Below are 21111 nucleotides of genomic sequence, written 5' to 3' on the forward strand. Positions count from 1 at the left end.
TTGGGTCTCCGACATTTGTATGTCGAACCATTTGCACGATTACAGTTTTGAGAGATGGCTGCATATTTCCCCATTAGACCAAGAGGCCGCAGTCGTGTGTTTCTCTTTTGTCTTTTATCTGGCACGACCATTTCGACTTGGTCAGCCCTTTCTCGGTTTTGCGTCAGCAATGACAAAGCTTCTCCTTATGACGTCATCCTCTATGTCATTAGCATCCTCCGGAGCTTATAGTTATAGCCATCGCACTCTGTAAAAGCTAACTTAAGTCCCTCACCCTCTCTTGTATGCTTATGAGATTGATATAGATCGACCAAGATAACCCAGATAAAAATAAAAAGATTTCCTGGATACCAAATTGGTCCATTCGTTTCCGATGGCCAAGAATTTCGCCGTTCCGACCAGAATGAAGGCATGGGTGTATCGCGAGCATGGAGACATCGCCACCGTGCTGGGATTGGACCCGGAACTCGAAGTCCCCAAAAGTGCGAGAAGGCCAGGTGCTCGTTAAAGTCGTCGCCGCCGCGCTCAATCCAATCGACATCATGAGAGTGAACGGGGTTTACCAGCTCCCGGGCTTTGCTTTACCGGTAATTTTGGTCAATATTTCACGGGTACGATGTTGTTCTTGTCGTCTTGTTCGTGTATAACATGTACTGATAATGTTATGCCACCGCCTTTTTTTTCGTGATTAGGCCGTGCCAGGCTACGATCTCGCAGGCATGGTGGTGAAGGTGGGTCGCGAAGTGAAGGAGCTCAAGGTTGGGGACGAGGTATACGGATGTATGGTGCACGCCAATAAAGACGGGACGCTGGCCGAGTACGCGGTCGAGGAAGAGTCATTCTTGGCTCTGAAGCCCAAGAAGCTGAGTTTCGAGGAGAAGCTGAGTTTCGAGGAGGCCGCTTCTCTGCCGTTGGTCATTCAGACCGCTTACGGAGGCCTTGAAAGAGCTGGCCTCTCTCGTGGCAAGTCCGTCCTTATCTTGGGTGGCGCTGGTGGCGTCGGCACAATCACGATACAGGTACTGTTTTTGTTTCCTTCTCCGTTGTCCCGCAAATCATGTCTCACAAATCGCATCGGCTTCATGTGGGACCCACTTGACTCATGGACTCTACTTCTACCAACTTTAAAAAAAAAAAAAAAAAATTGGAGTGTGGTCCAATTTGCGCATCTAGCTAAGGAAGTTTTTGGTGCATCAAGAGTAGCTGCTACATCCAGCGCTGGGAAGCTAGATTTGTTGAAGAGTTTGGGTGCTGATCTGGCCATTGACTACACCAAAGTCAACTTTGAAGACCTCCCAGAAAAGTTTGATGTTGTCTATGATGCAGTTGGTAAGTAAAAGATCATGAATGACATTACCATCTGGATGCCATGCGAGTTTATTTGTTCGCAGACAATCGATTCGTTAATGACGTCCATTTTTGTTGATAAGATCTTCCATGTGATTAGTAACTTTCTCGACGAGGAACCGTTCGGCGCCAGGCTGAACAGTTAATATCCCTACTGTGCAAGGCCAAGTGAGCAGGCAGTGAAGGCTGTGAAGCCAGGAAGGAGCGTGGTGACGATTGTTGATCATGGGAGGGAATTACCACCGCCCGCTTTCTCTTTCATTGGAACTTCAGACCGTTCGACCTTGGAGAAGGTGAAGCCCTTCTTGGAGAGCGGGAAGGTGAAGCCGGTGATCGATCCCAAGAGCCCGTTCCCATTCGAGCAAGTCATCGAGGCCTTCTCGCATCTTCAAACCGAGCGAGCAACCGGGAAAGTCGTGATCCACCCCGTCCCATGAAATACACACACAGAGAAAGAAGCAGAGCTGTCCACATGGATCGGTCTTAATCACGAGTCCTTGATTAGCAGTCGATGGTGCTTGTTTTTGGTTTGTTTGTATGTTCAGCTTCTCTTTGTATACTGGTTGCTACATAGGGCGGTTAAGAGTTACGTGTGATGGAAGGTAGACGTGGCTAAACTGGAACCGGGGCCCGGAATCGGCCCGTTGACTGGCTTGGAACAGGCCCTTGACCGGGCTCACGGTTCCATAATTGTTGGAACCGGCCTGGAACCGCCGGTTTCGACCAGTTCATTTTAAAAAGAAAAAAGGTGGGCCGGTGGGGCAAAGAGCCGTTGGGCTCTTTGCCCCACCACAACCCCCCGGGCCCCGCCCCAAAAGAGCCGTTGCTATGCAACCACCAAATTGACCGTTACGGGTTTTAATAAAAAAAATTGATTTGTTTTTATTTCTTCTCTATAAATACCTATTCTCCCCCTTTCATTTTTCTCACAAATTCTCTCAAATTCGCTCAGTCCGCTCAATTCTCTCATTCCCGCCTCAATTCTCTCAATCGGATTTCCGATTAATTCTCTCAAAAATGGCAAGTGGAAGCAAAAATACTAGAAAGGGCAATATGACTATAGGAGATTCCGAGTATCCTATTCCCGAATATGATCCTCGTGAGTATGCATGTTGGGAAGACGACGATGATAATATCAACGTTGTTCCGATTTCGAACGTCGAGCACATCCCAACACAAGAAAGTCTTCATCTTCCTACCGGTGTTGAAGAAACGTCGATGACAAATGAGCCGGAACGGAAGAGGCGAGAGAGTACATCCGACTTGTGGCTGCACTTCAACAAGGTACGTGATGAAAGCGAAGGTAAATATAATATAAATTGTAAATATTGTTCGCAAACATACAAATTTACGAAAAGAGACGGCTACGGAACATTCCGTCGGCATCCGACGAAAAAATATCCAACGCAAGCAGAGATCGACACTACGCAACAACAAATTTCCGAGTACGCCAATTCTAATCATCATCCTTTATTCAGTTACACCGATGCACTTTATAAACAAACATTAGCTGAATATGTTGCCCTTGATCATGCTCCGTTTACTACTGGTGAAACTTTTAATTTGAAATATTTGATAAATACTGGGTTGGTTCCGCAAGCACTAACTATTCCAAAAAGTAGTGTTAAATGCAAATTTTTTCATCTTTATAAAAAACAAAAAAATCTTTAGCAAAATTTTTTGCGGAATTCAATAGACAAGCACATTTAGGTAGCGATATTTGGAGTGATCCTTGGCAAATTCATTCTTATATGGGTGTCACGTGTCATTGGATAGGTGACAACTGGACCATTCAAAAAAGACTTATTGCATTTCGAGTTTTTGATGAAAAACATTCGGCTTATAATATTTATAGAATAATTAGGCAAGTTTTAGAAGAATATAATTTGATAAATAAAATATTTTCAATTGGTTTTGATAATGTCGCCGCAAATACCGCTTTCATTCCCAAATTAGAAAATATTTGCAAACCCTCTTTTGGCGGACAATTTTTTCACATTAGATGTGCTTGCCATGTTTTAAATTTATGTGTACAAGATGGTTTACGAACTCTTGACACCTCTCTTGTCCCAATAAAGGGTGCAATTAAATTTTTATGGAGTCGTGCACATTTTATGAAAGCATGGGGAAAATTTTGTAAACAACATGAGAGAAAGGCAAAAAGGTTTCCAAAAGATATTCCGACTCGTTGAAATTTTACCTACGAGTTGCTTCGTCAAACTTTTGATTACAAAGATTTATTATGTATGTTTATTTCATAAAATATTCCCGAAATTACTTTACTTCCGCAATATTTGGACGTTTGCTAAAAAATATTAGATTTTTTGAAAATTTTTAATGATGCTACTAATACTTTATCTGGTATTTATTATCCTACTACACATTTATTTTTAATAGAGTGTGTTAATATTGGTAGTGTTTTTAGTTAATATGAAAAAGATACCGAATTAGATGGTTTACTAGAAAAATGGTTGCATTATTAATTCTAAATTCCTCTTGTCTATTTAGTTGGTATTGTTTTTGATCCACGTATTAAATTAGACGGTTTACTAGATTATTTGAATGTGTATTATCATGATCGTTTACATTTGGAAGATTCAATAGATATTTCAAATATACAATGAGATCTTAAAGAATCTATAATAGTATTATATGGAGAATTTTGTACTAGATATGTTTTAAGTGATTTTGGATCTTTACAATCTATCGCCTCACGTAGCGAAGCCGACAGTTCACTTAGTAGAAGGTACAATACGCTCAAAAGTAGGCAAAAAAATAAAAAAAAATAAAAAGGGGCAACAAGTAGTATTTCTGAATTAGAAAAATATTTAACCACTCAATTTGAGTTTCGTGATGCAGAACATAGTACAGATTTCCAAATCCTAAAGTAGTAGAAGAGTCACTCAATCGATTACCCAGTTCTCGCCCTCATCGCTCACCGGATATTGGCAACCCCTTCTTCAACGGTTGCAGTTGAACAAGCATTTAGCGCTGGAGGATTAGTTTTGGACTCTTGCCGTTCAAGATTAAGCCCGGAATCTATGGAAGCTCAAGCTTGTGTCGATGATTAGACGAAAGCTAAATTTCGACACCAAGAGCTGTATCGAGAGCATGAATTTTTTAGTGAGAATTGTGGAGATACCACCACCACGGGTACCGCAACGGGTAGCGACGATTGGCGATGAGACAAGTTGGGATTATCAAAGGTAAAAGAACTACATGAGCTTTGATTCTTCTATTTCCAAAAAGATATGTAAGCGCTTAATGATAATTCATTAAATTCAAGCCTATTCCTCCTCTCTCTTTTTTTCCCCCACATTTTATTACAATGTACAATTTGATTATAATTTATAATTTATTATGTTTATTTTATTATTTATTATTTTAAAAATAAAAAATAAAAAATAAAATCGGAATCAACCCGGAACCGCCGGTTCCGGTTCGGAACTGGAACCGGCTCCTTCAAGGGCCGGTTCCTGAACCGGAATCGGCGATTCCGAAGAACCGGCCATGTCTTATGGAAGGTATTAGACGTGGCCGGTTCCATGGAACCGCCGGTTCCTAAGCCCAACGGTTCTTTTTCCTCGGGCCTCCTTTTTTTTTTTTTTTGAAAAAAAAAATCGGGTCAGAACCGTGGGCCCAGTCAAAGGGCCAATTCCCGGCCCCGGTTCATTTTGGCCTTGTCTTTCCTAGTCTCAAGGCTTAATTTGAGCCTAAATCAGCTCATTTGATGTTTAGTTTGGGAAAAAAGCCTTTTAATTAAATATGCTCATTAATTAAGAAAAAGGCTTTATGAAATAAAATATTTTGTTTCCAGATCAAATTACGATTATCCAAAGTTGAGGGACTGTTTCATAATTAAACGAAAGTTGTGAAAACCCTGTTTGTTCTATAACACACAATTATAATACACGGCTGATTTTGAGAAAACAGAGGTCAGAGAAAGAAGGGGGTACTGCTCGTTCTTCCTTGGAAGATTGTCCTTGACCAAGTGCTGCAGCTCCTCTTCAAATCAAACTACTGCCACATGAGATTTAATCCCTGATGTTGTGACGCATCATTATTCACAAAGAATGGCTAAGTGGATCAGTGGAAGGCTTGACTTGTCCCTCCTCAATTCGTGAGTGAGTGAATTCGTCGCCAAAATTTAGATTTGATTCGCTATCTTCATAAGCCGATTTTAGGTATCACAATTTGCAAACATTTGAAAGAATGGATGTTCATGTTGGGATCTTGTCGATTGCTATCTTACTTTGGAATAATGGATTGCATGATGATTGATATTACTTTGATTTGATTTGCCATGTATCAAAAATTACTTGAAAATTTTAGTAAGATATGATTTCTGAGAAACCCTATATGGTTGAAGTTTTTAAGAAGATCAGGTTTCCTTATCTCATTGAAACCTTTAGAATATAAATCGGGATAATAAAAATCTTCAATGCATATCTTATTCCTTGTAGCCGAAAATTCAAAAGAAAAAGATCAGAAATGTCTTGTCTATCTCATATCATGCATATCCCATATTGCCGAAACTTCAAGGAGAAAATCGTAAAATTTGGTCTTGCATATCTTTCCGCATATTTTCACATTATCTCAGCCATATCTTGACATATCACTTTGCATCTCATATAGGCTAGCGCAAATCCATGCTTTGCACATCTTACGTTTGCATTATCACATGTTATCACGCATATCATATTGTATTTCGCCTACTATATTTTTTCGAATATCATGTACTCATACGTCAACGTGTTTTCGAACATTGCATGGCTTTTATGTCATCATGTTCACGTATCTCATTTTAGCACACTTCATTATATGCATATCGCACGTTGACAAATTGCATGTTTGCACACATCATTGGCATGTCATGTTATGCCATGTCATATATGCTTGTCATTATGTCTGACTCTGTTTTGCTTTGCTCTTGTTGTGCCTAAAGGCTACCCAACCGAGAATCCACCGCCCACAGCGGGAGGCATGAAAAAAGTGGTTTGCTCGCTCGAAGAACAAGGGAGAGAGGGCCTTCATTGAAGGATTGGGAAGCCAAATGTTACTCTGATATTTGCCCATTTCTTTCCTATATCTGTTTTCTCTAACCCTCTCTCCGATGTTCGGTTTCGCAGCCTGTTCGCTCTTTGCTGCTGCTGGATCTGTGAAGAATGTTGCTGCTAAAAGATGGGGTTTGCTTTGAGTAATCAAGATGTAAATATATGACATGTATTTGGGTGTCGTGTTGTACCGCATGTTGTGCGATCAGATCATACGCTGTAATAATTTGCTGACGGCCTGTACTGTACCTAGTTCATCCCAGCGGCCCACATGATATTACTCACTCTTTGGACCTGCGATCGACCATCATAGATGGGGCCTCCTGATAAATTAGTTGGTAGAGATAAGAATTGTGATCAGGGGTTAAACTTTTTGTGTATCATTTTGCTTTTGGTCCCCATTTGATCGAGTTCACCTAGGACTATTCTTTCCAACTTCTCCTTTTCCCACCTTTTCCTATGAAGGATGCCTCCTTTGTCTGTCCATTCTTTGTTCTCTCTTCTGTGTATGTTGCACCTTCAGAAAGTTGATCTTTTCTAAAGTAAAATGGATAAGACTTTTTGGCAGGGCGTGATCGACTTTGAATGGGGCAAAGTCAGTAGGTCATTGGACGAGTATGATTTTCCCTGGTTGGTTTAATCTGTCTTAGTGGTTAAGGAGGAGAAAGGTTGGACCCTGTCATTAGAGGTCCCAAGATGACAAGCAGTGCTTTGTTAGGAAAAAGTAGAGTCCACTCTATACCTATTGTAGTTCAAGCTCCGACTGCTGTGTGCGGGAGCTGCAGGTAAAGAGTTATCCGCTGTTATCGGCATCGTCATCAGCCGCAATGAGAGTTGATGACTGGGAATTGAACTGGGGAAGAGGGCAAGTCCCCGCAGATGGCAACCGCATCCGTGGCTCTCTCCATCCTCGCTTTCATGGCCTTTGCTCTCTACTCCATCCTCTCCAGTGACACGCTTTGTACCCTCCGTTTCTCGTAATCGTCGAAAACAGATGAATGACCTGCTTAACTTTAATTTTTGTTTGGTCGTTCAATTTCCTGTGTGTGTATGTAAGTGTTGAATCTACTCAATGCAGTTTTGATGCAATATATGAGTAGCGTAGATCAGCATAACAGAGGATTTCACTGTTTGATCAAAGCAAATTGTGAGAGGTAAAGAGTGAATGTGATAAGTCACTGGAATTGTTACCCTACGCAGGTGAGGTTTGTGATTATAAAATCATCCTCGGATGATCATTTTTTTCAAGAAAATTTGAGGCAGTCATAACAATCCCATTAACTTGGTACCGTTAGCTGGATATACTAATTATCCCTGCTTTGAGTTCATTTCCCTAATGACCACATAAGTAGGGTTACTGTTTAGGGATTATTGCCCCAAAAATCCTAAACCTATTATACGATGGTCAATCCAGTATTAAATCTTTTAATTTGGTCAATTTAGTTCTAAAATTTTTGACAATTTGCCCAAGAGAGTCAGTGTCCACATCGGCAATAACGGTTAGATTTAGCCGAGAAGATTATTTTGGAATTTTTTAAGAAAGTTAATTACTAAATTGGTCAAATTGAAAAGTTTAGGATTGAATCGATTTGTCATACAATAGGTCTATAACTTATTGGACAATTATTTCCCGTTATCTCTTGTAATTCAAATTTCATTATGTCAATTATATATCTAAATAGCTCTAATCTAAAACTGTGACAGTAGCCCGTATAGGAAATAAAGTTATTAATGGACAAGATTTGCATCATGAAATGAGGTCATTTTTACCACGCTTGACATAAAATAAAATTTTTATCCTGCCAGACTTTTGGCCAAAAAAATCACATTGCAAAATTAAATATTCCAGCCAAAAAATTTAATCAAGTTATCTTTTTATTTTTCCAGTAATTAAGTGGATTGACTTCTTAAGAGCCGCTGGGCCTCCGACAATTGGGTCGGGCCATCTGAACAATTACAGTTTCGAGAGAAGGCATGCATATTCCCCCCACGAGACCAAGACCGAAGTCTGTGTGTTTCCTTCCCTGTCTTTTGTCTGGCAAGGACCTTTTCGACTTGTCAAACCGTTTTCGGTTTTGCGTCAGCAATGACGAAGCTTCGCCGTTATGCCGTCATCGTGTATGTCATTAGCCCCCTGCCTTCGGAGCTTACTGTAACTGTCGCCCTCTATAAAAGCTGACGAAGTCCTCGTCCTCTCTTTGTATGCTTTGAGCTTGAGATAGATCGACTGGAAGACCCTAGAGAAAAGTAGACACATTTCCAGATACAATGGCTGCGAATTCCGCCGTTCCGGCTAAAATGAAGGCTTGGGTGTACCGCGAGCATGGAGACGTCGCCACCGTGTTGAGATTGGACTCGGAGCTCGAGGTCCCAGAAGTGCAAGAAGGCCAGGTGCTGGTTAAGGTACTCGCCGCGGCGCTGAATCCGGCTGACACCAAGAGAGTGAACGGGGTTTTCCAGCCCCCGGGCTTTGCTTTACCGGTAACTTTGGTCAATATTTCACGTGGACGATGTTGTCACTTTGGTATTGTTCGTTTATAACGTGCACTGATGATGTTATGCCGTGCCTTGTTGCATGACTAGGCTGTGCCGGGTTACGATCTCGCCGGCATCGTGGTGAAGGTGGGTCGCAAAGTGAAGGATCTCAAGGTGGGGGATGAGGTATATGGATTTATGTTGCACGCCAAGAAAGACGGGACACTGGCCGAGTACGCCGCCGTGGAAGAGGCGTTCTTGGCTTTGAAGCCCAAGAAACTGAGTTTCGAGGAGGCCGCTTCTCTGCCGGGAGTTATTCAGACCGCCTATGGAGGCCTTGAAAGAGCTGGCCTCTCTCGTGGCAAGTCTGTCCTTGTCTTGGGTGGAGCTGGTGGTGTCGGCACGATCACGATACAGGTACTGTTTTGTTTCCTTGTCTGTTTCCCGGGAATCATGTCTTACGAATCACATCGACTTCACGTGGAAACCACTCGATCTGAGGACTTTATTTCTACCACTTTTTTTTTTTAATTGGTGGAGTGTGGTGTTTCACAAATTTTTTTTTTTTTTTGGGTTGGTCCAATTTGCGCAGTTAGCTAAGGAAATTTTTGGTGCATCAAGAGTAGCAGCTACATCTAGCACTGGGAAGCTAGATTTGTTGAAGAGTTTGGGTGCTGATCTGGCCATTGACTACACCAAGGTCAACTTTGAAGACCTCCCAGAAAAGTTTGATGTTGTCTACGATACAGTTGGTAAGTAAACGATCATGAATGACATTACCATCTGGATGCTAATGCAAGTTTATTAAATGTCCAATTTCGTTGATAAGATTTTTCATGCGATTAGTAACTTTCCCGGAGAGGAACCATCCGGCGCCAGGCTAAACAGTTAACGTTCCTGCTGTGCAGGGCAAAGTGCGAAGGCAGTGAAGGCCGTGAAGCCAGGAGGGAGCGTGGTGGAGATTGTCGAGCTTGACAAGGAATTACCGCCGCCCGCTTTCTCTTTCAGAGCAACTTCGGACCGTTGGACCTTGGAGAAGGTGAAGCCCCTCTTGGAGAGCGGGAAGGTGAAGCCGGTGATTGATCCCAAGAGCCCGTTCCCGTTCGCGCAGGTCATCGAGGCCTTCTCGTATCTTCAAACCGGGCGGGCAACCGGGAAAGTCGTGATCCACCCCGTCCCGTGAAATACACATAAAGAGTAAGAAATAGAGCTGTAAACATAGATCGATCCTGATCGCGAGTCCTTGATCAGTAGTCGATGGTGTTTACTGTTGGTCCGTCTGGACATTCGGCTTCTCTTTGTATACCAGTTTCTACATAGTGTGAAACAAGTTATTGTCCCTAAAGGTAAATTACTAATTATTTTGGTGTAACAAGTTAGGACCATTACAATTGAGTTAAGACAGACAGTTTAGTTACTACCTATGTGTGCAACCGATCTCATCCATAGTTTTAGGTAAATGTCGACAAATTTTGGAAATTTATGGGACGCTAGAAGGACCTAAAAAGTTTATGGAACTTGATTTACTACATAAACGTTGGGTATTCATTGTCAGAACAATTATACTGCTTTGAGTTCATTTCTCTAATAACCTCTTAATTAAGGCTATTGTTTCGGGATAATTATCCAAAAAAATCCCAAACCTATTATACGATGGTTCATGCAATATTAAATTATTTAATTTAGTCAGTTTTAGTCCTAAGACTTTTGACTATTTGCCAAAGGCAATCGGCGTCCACGTCTTCAGAATCGACTAGATTTGGCCGAAAAGATTATTTTGGAAAATCGTAAGAAGGCTTGTCGCTAAATTGAAAAGGTTATAACTGAATTGACGGTCATATAATAGGTTTGGAATTTACTGGATAATATTTCCCATTATTTTATAATTCAAATTTCATTATGTCAATGGTATATCTAAATTACACTAATCTAAAACCTTGAAGGCAGCCCATATGGAAAGTAAATTTATTAATGGATGAGATTTACATCACGAGTTGAGGTCATTTACCACGCTCGACATAAAATCAAATTTATCCTGCCAACCTCCGGGTCGAAAAGTACATTACAAATCAAACATTCCAAGCCAAAAAATTTAACCAAGTTAAGATCTTTGTCGAGTAATTAAATGGATTGACTTCTTAAGAGCCGTTGGGTCTCCGACAATTGTGTCGAACCATCTGCACAATTACGGTTTTGAGTGATGGCATGCATATTACCCCCACGAGACCGAGACCAAAACCAAAGTCGGGCCCAATACCCCAAAAAAAAAAAAAAACCCTCCAATTTTAGCATTTATAACAATTATATTTATTTTTTTTGTATCTCATAAAAAATATTCAATTTTTATTTTTATCCCAATTCTATCAGGTTAGTAACAAAAACACCATCAACTTTAGCATATGCCTCAATTATATCTAATTTTTTTTTGTCTTTTACTTTTGTCTCAATTCTACCACTATTAGCCTTCCATCCATAATCACCATTAGTTAATCCTACGTGGCATTTTCATATTGTTAATGAATTACAACTCAGCAAAATTGACATAAAAAAACTCGGAACTTCTTTTATGTTGTTTACTTCCCCTACATATTGCTAGGAGATACGTAGTCACTCAAAGATGACATGTTTCGTATTTTCTTCGTCACTCAACAGCCCAAAGAACAGCTAGATATGGATATATTTGGATGAAAGGTCTAAAATCTCGTCATGCTTGAAATATACTATTTCTAAATCTAAAAAATTCATTGATAAGTCCGGTGAGAAAATTCGAGCCATGTAGGATTAACTAACAATGACTATGGACGGAATAATGACGGTGGTAGAATTAGAATAAAAGTAAAAGTTGAGAATTTTTTATGAGACAAAAAAGTTTCGAATATAATTGGGACATATGCTAAATCTTGAGGTCTTTTTTGGATATTAGATTTGTAGAATTGGGAATAAAAGTCAAAGTTTGAGGCTTTTTACGGGATAAAAAAAATATTTTAGGTTCATTCGCATGTCATGTTATGCCATGTCATATAGAAATCATGTTTAGGTTCATTCATCTTAGGTTGGTTAACTCAATTTGCATGATCGAGTCGTTTAAATTAAAGTTGAACGTTATATTGGCTAGATAAGATTTTCGCACGTCATATCGAATTCCTCAGAGCCGACCATTAATCTACTGTAAAATATTAAGATGCCTTTGTCTGCAACAAAGTGGGTATATATAAACACCCCCCACCCCTCCAACCTAATGAGCTGTGTAGACATCATCACTTCACAGAAAAGATTTGAATTCCCTTGACAATCACTGCTCAGACAACTCCATTGAACCAGTTCCTTCTGTCTTTGATTCCAAAGATGGCCACGCCACAACCCCAGCATAATCTGCCTCCTCCTGGTACTCATCGTCTCTCTCTCTCTCTCTCTCTCTGGCTTTTGGGTTTTGTTCCTAGTCCTCTGCTAAAACTGAAAGGGATGTCTTCGTGGTCTGACTCTGTTTTGCTTTGCTCTTGTTGTGCCTAAAGGCTACCCAACCGAGAATCCACCCCCCACAGCGGGAGGCATGAAAAAAGTGGTTTGCTCGCTCGAAGAACAAGGGAGAGAGGGCCTTCATTGAAGGATTGGGAAGCCAAATGTTACTCTGATATTTGCCCATTTCTTTCCTATATCTGTTTTCTCTAACCCTCTCTCCGATGTTCGGTTTCGCAGCCTGTTCGCTCTTTGCTGCTGCTGGATCTGTGAAGAATGTTGCTGCTAAAAGATGGGGTTTGCTTTGAGTAATCAAGATGTAAATACACGACATGTATTTGGGTGTCGTGTTGTACCGCATGTTGCGCGATCGGATCATACGCTGTAATAATATGCTGACGGCCTGTACTGTACCTAGTTCATCCCAGCGGCCCACATGATATTACTCACTCTTTGGACCTGCGATCGATCATCATAGATGGGGCCTCCCGATAAATTAGTTGGTAGAGATAAGAATTGTGATCAGGGGTTAAACTTTTTGTGTATCATTTTGCTTTTGGTCCCCATTTGATCGAGTTCACCTAGGACTATTCTTTCCAACTTCTCCTTTTCCCACCTTTTCCTATGAAGGATGCCTCCTTTGTCTGTCCATTCTTTGTTCTCTCTTCTGTGTATGTTGCACCTTCAGAAAGTTGATCTTTTCTAAAGTAAAATGGATAAGACTTTTGGCAGGGCGTGATCGACTTTGAATGGGGCAAAGTCAGTAGGTCATTGGACGAGTATGATTTTCCCTGGTTAGTTTAATCTGTCTTAGTGGTTAAGAAGGAGAAAGGTTGGATCCTGTCATTAGAGGTCCCAAGATGACAAGCAGTGCTTTGTTAGGAAAAAGTAGAGTTCACTCTATACCTATTGTAGTCCAATTCAAGCTCCGACTGCTGTGTGCGGGAGCTGCAGGTAAAGAGTTATCTGCTGTTATCGGCATCATCATCAGCCGCAATGAGAGTCGATGACTGGGAATTGAACTGGGGGAGAGGACAAGTCCCCGCAGATAGCAACCGCATCCGTGGCTCTCTCCATCCTCACTTTCATGGCCTTTGCTCTCTACTCCATCATCTCCGGGGACACGCTTTGTACCCTCCGTTCCTTGGAATCGTCAAAAACAGATGAATGACCTGCCTCACTTTAATTTTTGTTTGGTCGCTCAATTTCCTCTGTGTGTATGTATGTGTTGAATCTACTGAAACCAGTTTTGATGCAATATATGAGTAGCGTAGATCAGCATAACAGAGGATTTCACTGTTTGATCGAAGCAAATTGTGAGAGGTAAAGAGTGAATGTGATAAGTCACTGGAATTGTTGCCCTACGCAGGTGAGGTTTGTGATTATAAAATCATCCTCGGATGATCATTTTTTTCAAGAAAATTTGAGGCAGTCATAACAATCCCATTAACTTGGTACCGTTAGCTGGATATACTATTATCCCTACTTTGAATTCATTTCTCTAATGACCACATAAGTAGGGTTATTGTTTAGGGATTATTGCCCAAAAAATCCTAAACCTATTATACGATGGTCAATCTAGTATTAAATCTTTTAATTTGGTCAATTTAGTTCTAAAATTTTTGACAATTTGCCCAAGATATAGTCGGTGTCCACATCGGCAATAACGGTTAGATTTAGCCGAGAAGATTATTTTGGAATTTTTTAAGAAAGTTAATTACTAAATTGGTCAAATTGAAAAGTTTAGGATTGAATCGATTTGTCATACAATAGGTCTATAACTTATTGGACAATTATTTCCCGTTATCTCTTGTAATTCAAATTTCATTATGTCAATTATATATCTAAATAGCTCTAATCTAAAACTGTGACAGTAGCCCGTATAGGAAATAAAGTTATTAATGGACAAGATTTGCATCATGAAATGAGGTCATTTTTACCACGCTTGACATAAAATAAAATTTTTATCCTGCCAGACTTTTGGCCAAAAAAATCACATTGCAAAATTAAATATTCCAGCCAAAAAATTTAATCAAGTTATCTTTTTATTTTTCCAGTAATTAAGTGGATTGACTTCTTAAGAGCCGCTGGGCCTCCGACAATTGGGTCGGGCCATCTGAACAATTACAGTTTCGAGAGAAGGCATGCATATTCCCCCCACGAGACCAAGACCGAAGTCTGTGTGTTTCCTTCCCTGTCTTTTGTCTGGCAAGGACCTTTTCGACTTGTCAAACCGTTTTCGGTTTTGTGTCAGCAGTGACGAAGCTTCGCCGTTATGCCGTCATCGTGTATGTCATTAGCCTCCTGCCTTCGGAGCTTATTATAACTGTCGCCCTCTATAAAAGCTGACGAAGTCCTCGTCCTCTCTTTGTATGCTTTGAGCTTGAGATAGATCGACTGGAAGACCCTAGAGAAAAGTAGACACATTTCCAGATACAATGGCTGCGAATTCCGCCGTTCCGGCTAAAATGAAGGCCTGGGTGTACCGCGAGCATGGAGACGTCGCCACCGTGTTGAGATTGGACTCGGAGCTCGAGGTCCCAGAAGTGCAAGAAGGCCAGGTGCTGGTTAAGGTACTCGCCGCGGCGCTCAATCCGGTTGACACCATGAGAGTGAACGGGGTTTTCCAGCTCCCGGGCTCTGCTTTACCGGTAACTTTGGTCAATATTTCGCGTGGACGATGTTGTCACTTTGGTTTTGGTTGTTTATAACGTGCACTGATGATGTTATGCCGTGCCTTGTTGCATGACTAGGCTGTGCCGGGTTACGATCTCGCCGGCATCGTGGTGAAGGTGGGTCGCGAAGTGAAGGATCTCAAGGTGGGGGATGAGGTATATGGATTTATGTGGCACGCCAAGAAAGACGGAACGCTGGCCGAGTACGCTGCCGTGGAAGTGGCGTTCTTGGCTTTGAAGCCCAAGAAACTGAGTTTCGAGGAGGCTGCTTCTCTGCCGGTGGTTATTCAGACCGCCTACGGAGGCCTTGAAAGAGCTGGCCTCTCTCGTGGCAAGTCTGTCCTTGTCTTGGGTGGAGCTGGTGGTGTCGGCACGATCACGATACAGGTACTGTTTTGTTTCCTTGTCTGTTTCCCGGGAATCATGTCTTACGAATCAAATCGACTTCACGTGGAAACCACTCGATCCGAGGACTTTACTTCTACGACCTTTTTTTTTTTATTGGTGGAGTGTGGTGTTTCACAATTTTTTTTTTTTTTTTGGATTGGTCCAATTTGCACAGCTAGCTAAGGAAGTTTTTGGTGCATCAAGAGTAGCGGCCACATCTAGCACTGGGAAGCTAGATTTGTTGAAGAGTTTGGGTGCTGATCTGGCCATTGACTACACCAAGGTCAACTTTGAAGACCTCCCAGAAAAGTTTGATGTTGTCTATGATGCAGTTGGTAAGTAAAAGATCGTGAATGACAATACCATCTGGATGCTAATGCAAGTTTATTAAATGTCCAATTTCGTCGATAAGATTTTCCACGTGATTAGTAACTTTCTCGGCGAGGAACCGTCCGGCGCCAGGCTAAACGGTTAACGCTCCTGATGTGCAGGGCAAAGTGCGCGGGCAGTGAAGGCCGTGAAGCCAGGAGGGAGCGTGGTGACGATTGTCGAGCATGGGAAGGAATTACCACCGCCCGCTTTCTCTTTCGTGGCAACTTCAGACTGTTCGACCTTGGAGAAGGTGAAGCCCTTCTTGGAGAGCGGGAAGGTGAAGCCAGTGATCGATCCCAAGAGCCCGTTCCCGTTCGCGCAGGCCATCGAGGCCTTCTCATATCTTCAAACCGGGCGGGCAACCGGGAAAGTCGTGATCCACCCTGTCCCGTGAAATGCACGCACAGAGAAAGAAACCGAGCTGTCCACATAGATTGGTCCTAATCGCGAGTCCTTGATCAGTAGTCGATGGTGTTTGCTTTTGGTCCGTCTGTACATTCAGCTTCTCTTTGTATACCAGTTTAATTCTACTTAGTGTGGAACAAGTTATTGTCCATAAAGGTAAATGTCGACAAATTTTGGAAATTTATGGGACGCTAGAATGACCTAAAAAGTATATGGAACTTGATTTACTACATAAACGTTGGGTATTCATTGTCAGAACAATTATACTGCTTTGAGGTCATTTCTCTAATAACCACTTAATTAAGGCTATTGTTTCGGGATAATTATCCAAAAAAATCCTAAACCTATTATACGATGGTTAACGCAGTATTAAATTATTTAATTTAGTTAGTTTTAGTCCTAAAACTTTTGACTATTTGCCAAAGGCAGTCGGCGTCCACGTCGGCAAGAACGACTAGATTTGGCCGAAAAGATTATTTTGGAAAATCGTAAGAAGGCTTGTCGCTAAATTGAAAAGGTTAGAACTGAATTGGCGGTCATACAATAGGTTTGGAACTTACTGGATAATATTTCCCATTATTTTGTAATTCAAATTTCATTATGTCAATGGTATATCTAAATTACACTAATCTAAAACCTTGAAGGCAGCCCATATGGAAAGTAAATTTATTAATGGATGAGATTTACATCACGAGCTGAGGTCATTTACCACGCTCGACATAAAATCAAATTTATCCTGCCAACCTCCGGGTCGAAAAGTACATTACAAATCAAACATTCCAAGCCAAAAAATTTAACCAAGTTAAGATCTTTGTCGAGTAATTAAATGGATTGACTTCTTAAGAGCCGTTGGGTCTCCGACAATTGTGTCGAACCATCTGCACAATTACAGTTTTGAGTGATGGCATGCATATTACCCCCACGAGACCGAGACCAAAACCAAAGTCGGGCCCAATACCCCCAAACAAAAAAAAAACCCTCCAATTTTAGCATTTACAACAATTATATTTATTTTTTTTTATCTCATAAAAAATATTCAACTTTTATTTTTATCCCAATTCTATCAGGTTAGTAACATAAACACCATCAACTTTAGCATATGCCTCAATTATATCTATTTTTTTTTTATCTTTTACTTTTGTCTCAATTCTACCACCATTAGCCTTCCGTCCATAATCATCATTAGTTAATCTTACGTGGCATTTTCATGTTGTTAATGAATTACAACTCAGCAGAGTTGACATAAAAAAACTCCGAACTTCTCTTATGTTTACTTCCCCTACATATTGCCAGGAGATACATAGCCACTCAAAGACGACATGTTTCGTATTTTCTTCGTCACTCAACAGCTCAAAGAATAGCTAGATATGGATATATTTGGATGAAAGATCTAAAATCTCATCGTGCTTGAAATCTACTCTTTCTAAATCTCAAAAATTTATTGATAAGTCCGGTGAGAAAATTCGAGTCATGTAGGATTAACTAACGATGACTATGGACGGAATGATGATGGTGGAAGAATTAGAATAAAAGTAAAAGTTGAGAATTTTTATGAGACAAAAAAAAGTTTCGAATATAATTGGAACAGATGCTAAATCTTGAGGGTTTTTTTCGATATTAGATTTGTAGAATTGAGAATAAAAGTCAAAGTTTGAGGTTTTTTATGAGATAAAAAAATATTTTATATGTAATCTCTATAAATGCTAAAGTTAGAGGTTTTTTTTGTGTTTTGTTTGGCAATGACCTTTTCGACTTGTCAACCCTTTTTCGGTTTTGCGTCAGCAATGATAAAGCTTCTCCATTATGACGTCATCGTGTATGTCATTGGCCTCCTTCGGAGCTTATCATAACTATCTCACTCTATGAAAGCTGATTGAGCTTGAGATAGATCGACGGGGAGACCCCAGAGAAAAGTAAACAGATTTCCAGATACAATGGCTGCAAATTTCGTCGTTCCACCTAGGATGAAGGCTTGGGTGTATCGCAAGCACGGAGACGTCGCCACCGCATTGAGATTGGACCCGAAGCTCGAGGTCCCCGAGTCCTCGCCGTGGCGCTCAATCCGGCTGACATCATGAGAGTGAACGGGGTTTTCCAGCTCCCTGGCTTTGCTTTGCCGGTAATGTTGGTTGACATTTCGCATGGACGACGTTGTCACGTTTGTTTTGTTCGTTTGTGACGTGTACTGACAATGTTACGTCCTGCCTTTTGTTGCATGATTAGGCCGTGCCGGGCTACTATCTCGCCGGCATTGTGGTGAAGGTGGGTTGCGAAGTGAAGGAGCTCAAGGTCGGGAACGAGGTATATGGATTTATGTGGCTCGCCCATGAGGACGGGACGTTGGCCAAGTAGGCGGCCGTGGAAGAGGTGTTCTTGGCTTTGAAGCCCAAGAAGCTGGCCTCTCTCATGGGAAGTCCGTCCTTGTCTTGAGTGGCGCTGGTGGTGTCGACACACTCGCCATACAAGTACTGTCTTTGTTTCCTTGTTTGTTTTCCTGCAATTCACGTCTCTTGATTCGCATCGGCTTCACGTGAGACCCACTCGATCCGGGGATTCTACTTGTACCCTGGATCGAGTGTGATGTTTCAAATTTTTTTTTTTTTTTTTGGTCCAATTGCACAGCTAGCTAAGGAAGTTTTTGGTGCATCAAGAGTAGCAGCTACATCCAGCACTGGGAAGCTAGATTTGTTGAAGAGTTTGGGTGCTGATCTGGCCATTGACTACACCAAAGTCAACTTTGAAGACCTCCCACAAAAGTTCGATGTTGTCTATGATGCAGTTGGTAAGTAAAAACAGAACATAAATGAAACCTTGATGCTTCTGACGTCCCATTTTATATAGCTGTGTATGCATGAAACTACCATCTGGATGCTATGCAAGTTTATTTGTTCATAGACAAGCGATTCGTTTAACATGTCCATTGTAGTTGATAAGATTTTCCATGTGATTTGTAACTTTCTCGACAAGAAACCATCTGGCGCCAGGCTAAACAGTTAACGTTCCTGATGTGCAGGGCAAAGTGCGCGGGCAGTGAAGGCTGTGAAGCCAGGAGGGAGCGTGGTGACGATTGTCGAACATGGGAAGGAATTACCACGGCCCGCTTTCTTTTTCGCGGCAACTTCAGACCGTTGGACCTTGGAGAAGGTGAAGCCCTTCTTGGAGAGCAGGAAGGTGAAGCCGGTGATCGATCCCAAGAGCCCGTTCCCATTTGCGCAGGCCATCGAGGCCTTCTCGTATCTTCAAACCGAGCAGGCAACCGGGAAAGTCGTGATCCACCCCGTCCCGTGAAATACAGAGAGAGAGAGAAAGAAACAGAGCTGTCCACATGGATCGGTCTTAATCCCGAGTCCTTGATTTAGCAGTCGATGGTGCTTGTTTTTTAGTCTGTCTGTATGTTCAGCTGCTTTTTGCATTCTCGTTTCCACAAAATTCGGTTAGAGTCAAAGGTGTGATGGAAGGTTTCAACTTTCCTATTCTCCATATTGTGCGTTTGTCGAGCTGAGCTTTGGTGAAGCACGCAAATCTGGTTCTATCCTCCTGCTCTCTCACTCATACGTCCCAACCCCCAACCTCCCCGGAGAAGGCGGGGAATCAAACTCCCCACTTTTCTCTTCCCAAGCGGAAAGGGTGGCCACTAGAGCAACTCCCCATGGTGATAGTTATATTTTGACCTTCATTAGTATTTTATCTGATGGCGGTGAAAACATGAAATATTTTCTCCTTGAGTGAAGATTTAAGTCGTCTATTGATGGCAATCCGTCCATAATTCCTGCCGAAAAGCAGGAATTTCTGCCCTGATTGCCGCTTTTATAAGGAGACTAAACAAATGTTCACTTACAAAGTGTTAGGAATTCAGTTGGTTCAACGACGCAGCTAGCTAAGGAAGCTTTTGGTGTGTCCAGAATGGCAGCTACATCTGGCACTGGGAAGCTGGATCTGCTCATGAGTTTGGGTGCAGATCTGGCCATTGATTACAAGAAGGACAACTTGGAAAACCTTCCAGAAAAGTTTGATATTCGTATAGTATGAGCATAAACCACAGCAGCATTGCTTGATGTTCCTAACTTTTAACAGGCTATGGCGAAATGCCGCAGCATGAGCTGTTGCTGTATAGGTTGGTGTTGTACCAAACTTGTTCATTCGCTGAACACAAAGCGAAGGAGGAGGCGTGAAGATTCCATTGGCTAACGTTTTGATTTTCCTGATATACAGGGGCAAAAGTCCTTGCTGCTGCACTCAACCCTGTTGACCTGAAGAGAGCATTTGGATTCCTCAAAGCCACCCCACACTTGCCCTCCGGTAAGCAACCCTGACCATTGTACGGTTGACCATGACAAGTTATTGGGTCATAGAGACACGCGGGTCGGGCCCAGGTCCCGGTCGATTGGGACCGAGGCCTCGAGGCGAGGCCGCTGACCCAAGAGCCAAGGATTAGGACCTCGGTGGCCAATCTAGAGCCCTTGAGACCGGTCCTGGGTAGGTCCCCGCAGCCCTGGCCCAGGACCTCGATGATCGGACCCGAGAACCCATCTCTCCGGTCCGGGTCACCTCGAGAATGAGTCCAGGCACGAGATTGGCGAAACCTGAATTCCAGACCTGAAGATATACTTGAGATTTTGACTTCCATATTATTTGGAAAGTACAAATAGAAAAAAAAAAGTACGAAAATGACTTGCCCTTTGAAAATATTTTACAATAAAGTTCGTTTTTGTAAAACAAACAAAAATATAAATATTCTTAAATCACAAACCTTACCAAGTTCAAATTTATATATTCGAGTGACTGCCGAGACATGAGGACTTGGACAAGGAGCGGATGCCGGCAAGTTTCTAGGATGGAAAATGGCACATGAATGAGCCAAGCTGCGAATGGAACAAGGGGAGAGTTATTCTATGAGATATACATATATATTTATATATATGAAAATTAGAATTAACTCA

The 21111-nt window shown here is 41.8% G+C and overlaps 2 protein-coding genes and 2 pseudogenes across 2 annotated transcripts; all 4 read left to right on the forward strand.

The window, feature by feature from the left end:
• Positions 1-283: 283 nt before the first annotated feature.
• On the forward strand, positions 284-19665 carry LOC115729936 (annotated as a pseudogene).
• LOC115733270 (2-methylene-furan-3-one reductase-like) lies at positions 8630-19563 on the forward strand. Its single transcript, XM_048273114.1, has 5 exons — positions 8630-8882; positions 8985-9293; positions 9469-9628; positions 9785-10066; positions 19473-19563. The coding sequence occupies exons 1-4, from the start codon at positions 8670-8672 to the stop codon at positions 10057-10059; spliced, it is 957 nt and encodes a 318-aa protein (XP_048129071.1). The 5' UTR covers positions 8630-8669; the 3' UTR covers positions 10060-10066; positions 19473-19563.
• Positions 14771-16262, forward strand: LOC125312985 (2-methylene-furan-3-one reductase-like). Its single transcript, XM_048273111.1, has 4 exons — positions 14771-14983; positions 15086-15394; positions 15570-15729; positions 15886-16262. The coding sequence occupies exons 1-4, from the start codon at positions 14771-14773 to the stop codon at positions 16158-16160; spliced, it is 957 nt and encodes a 318-aa protein (XP_048129068.1). The 3' UTR covers positions 16161-16262.
• On the forward strand, positions 18053-19484 carry LOC125312511 (annotated as a pseudogene).
• Positions 19666-21111: the final 1446 nt, after the last annotated feature.

Source organism: Rhodamnia argentea, chromosome 11 (genome assembly GCF_020921035.1).
Source record: "Rhodamnia argentea isolate NSW1041297 chromosome 11, ASM2092103v1, whole genome shotgun sequence".
Taxonomy (NCBI): Eukaryota; Viridiplantae; Streptophyta; class Magnoliopsida; order Myrtales; family Myrtaceae; genus Rhodamnia; species Rhodamnia argentea.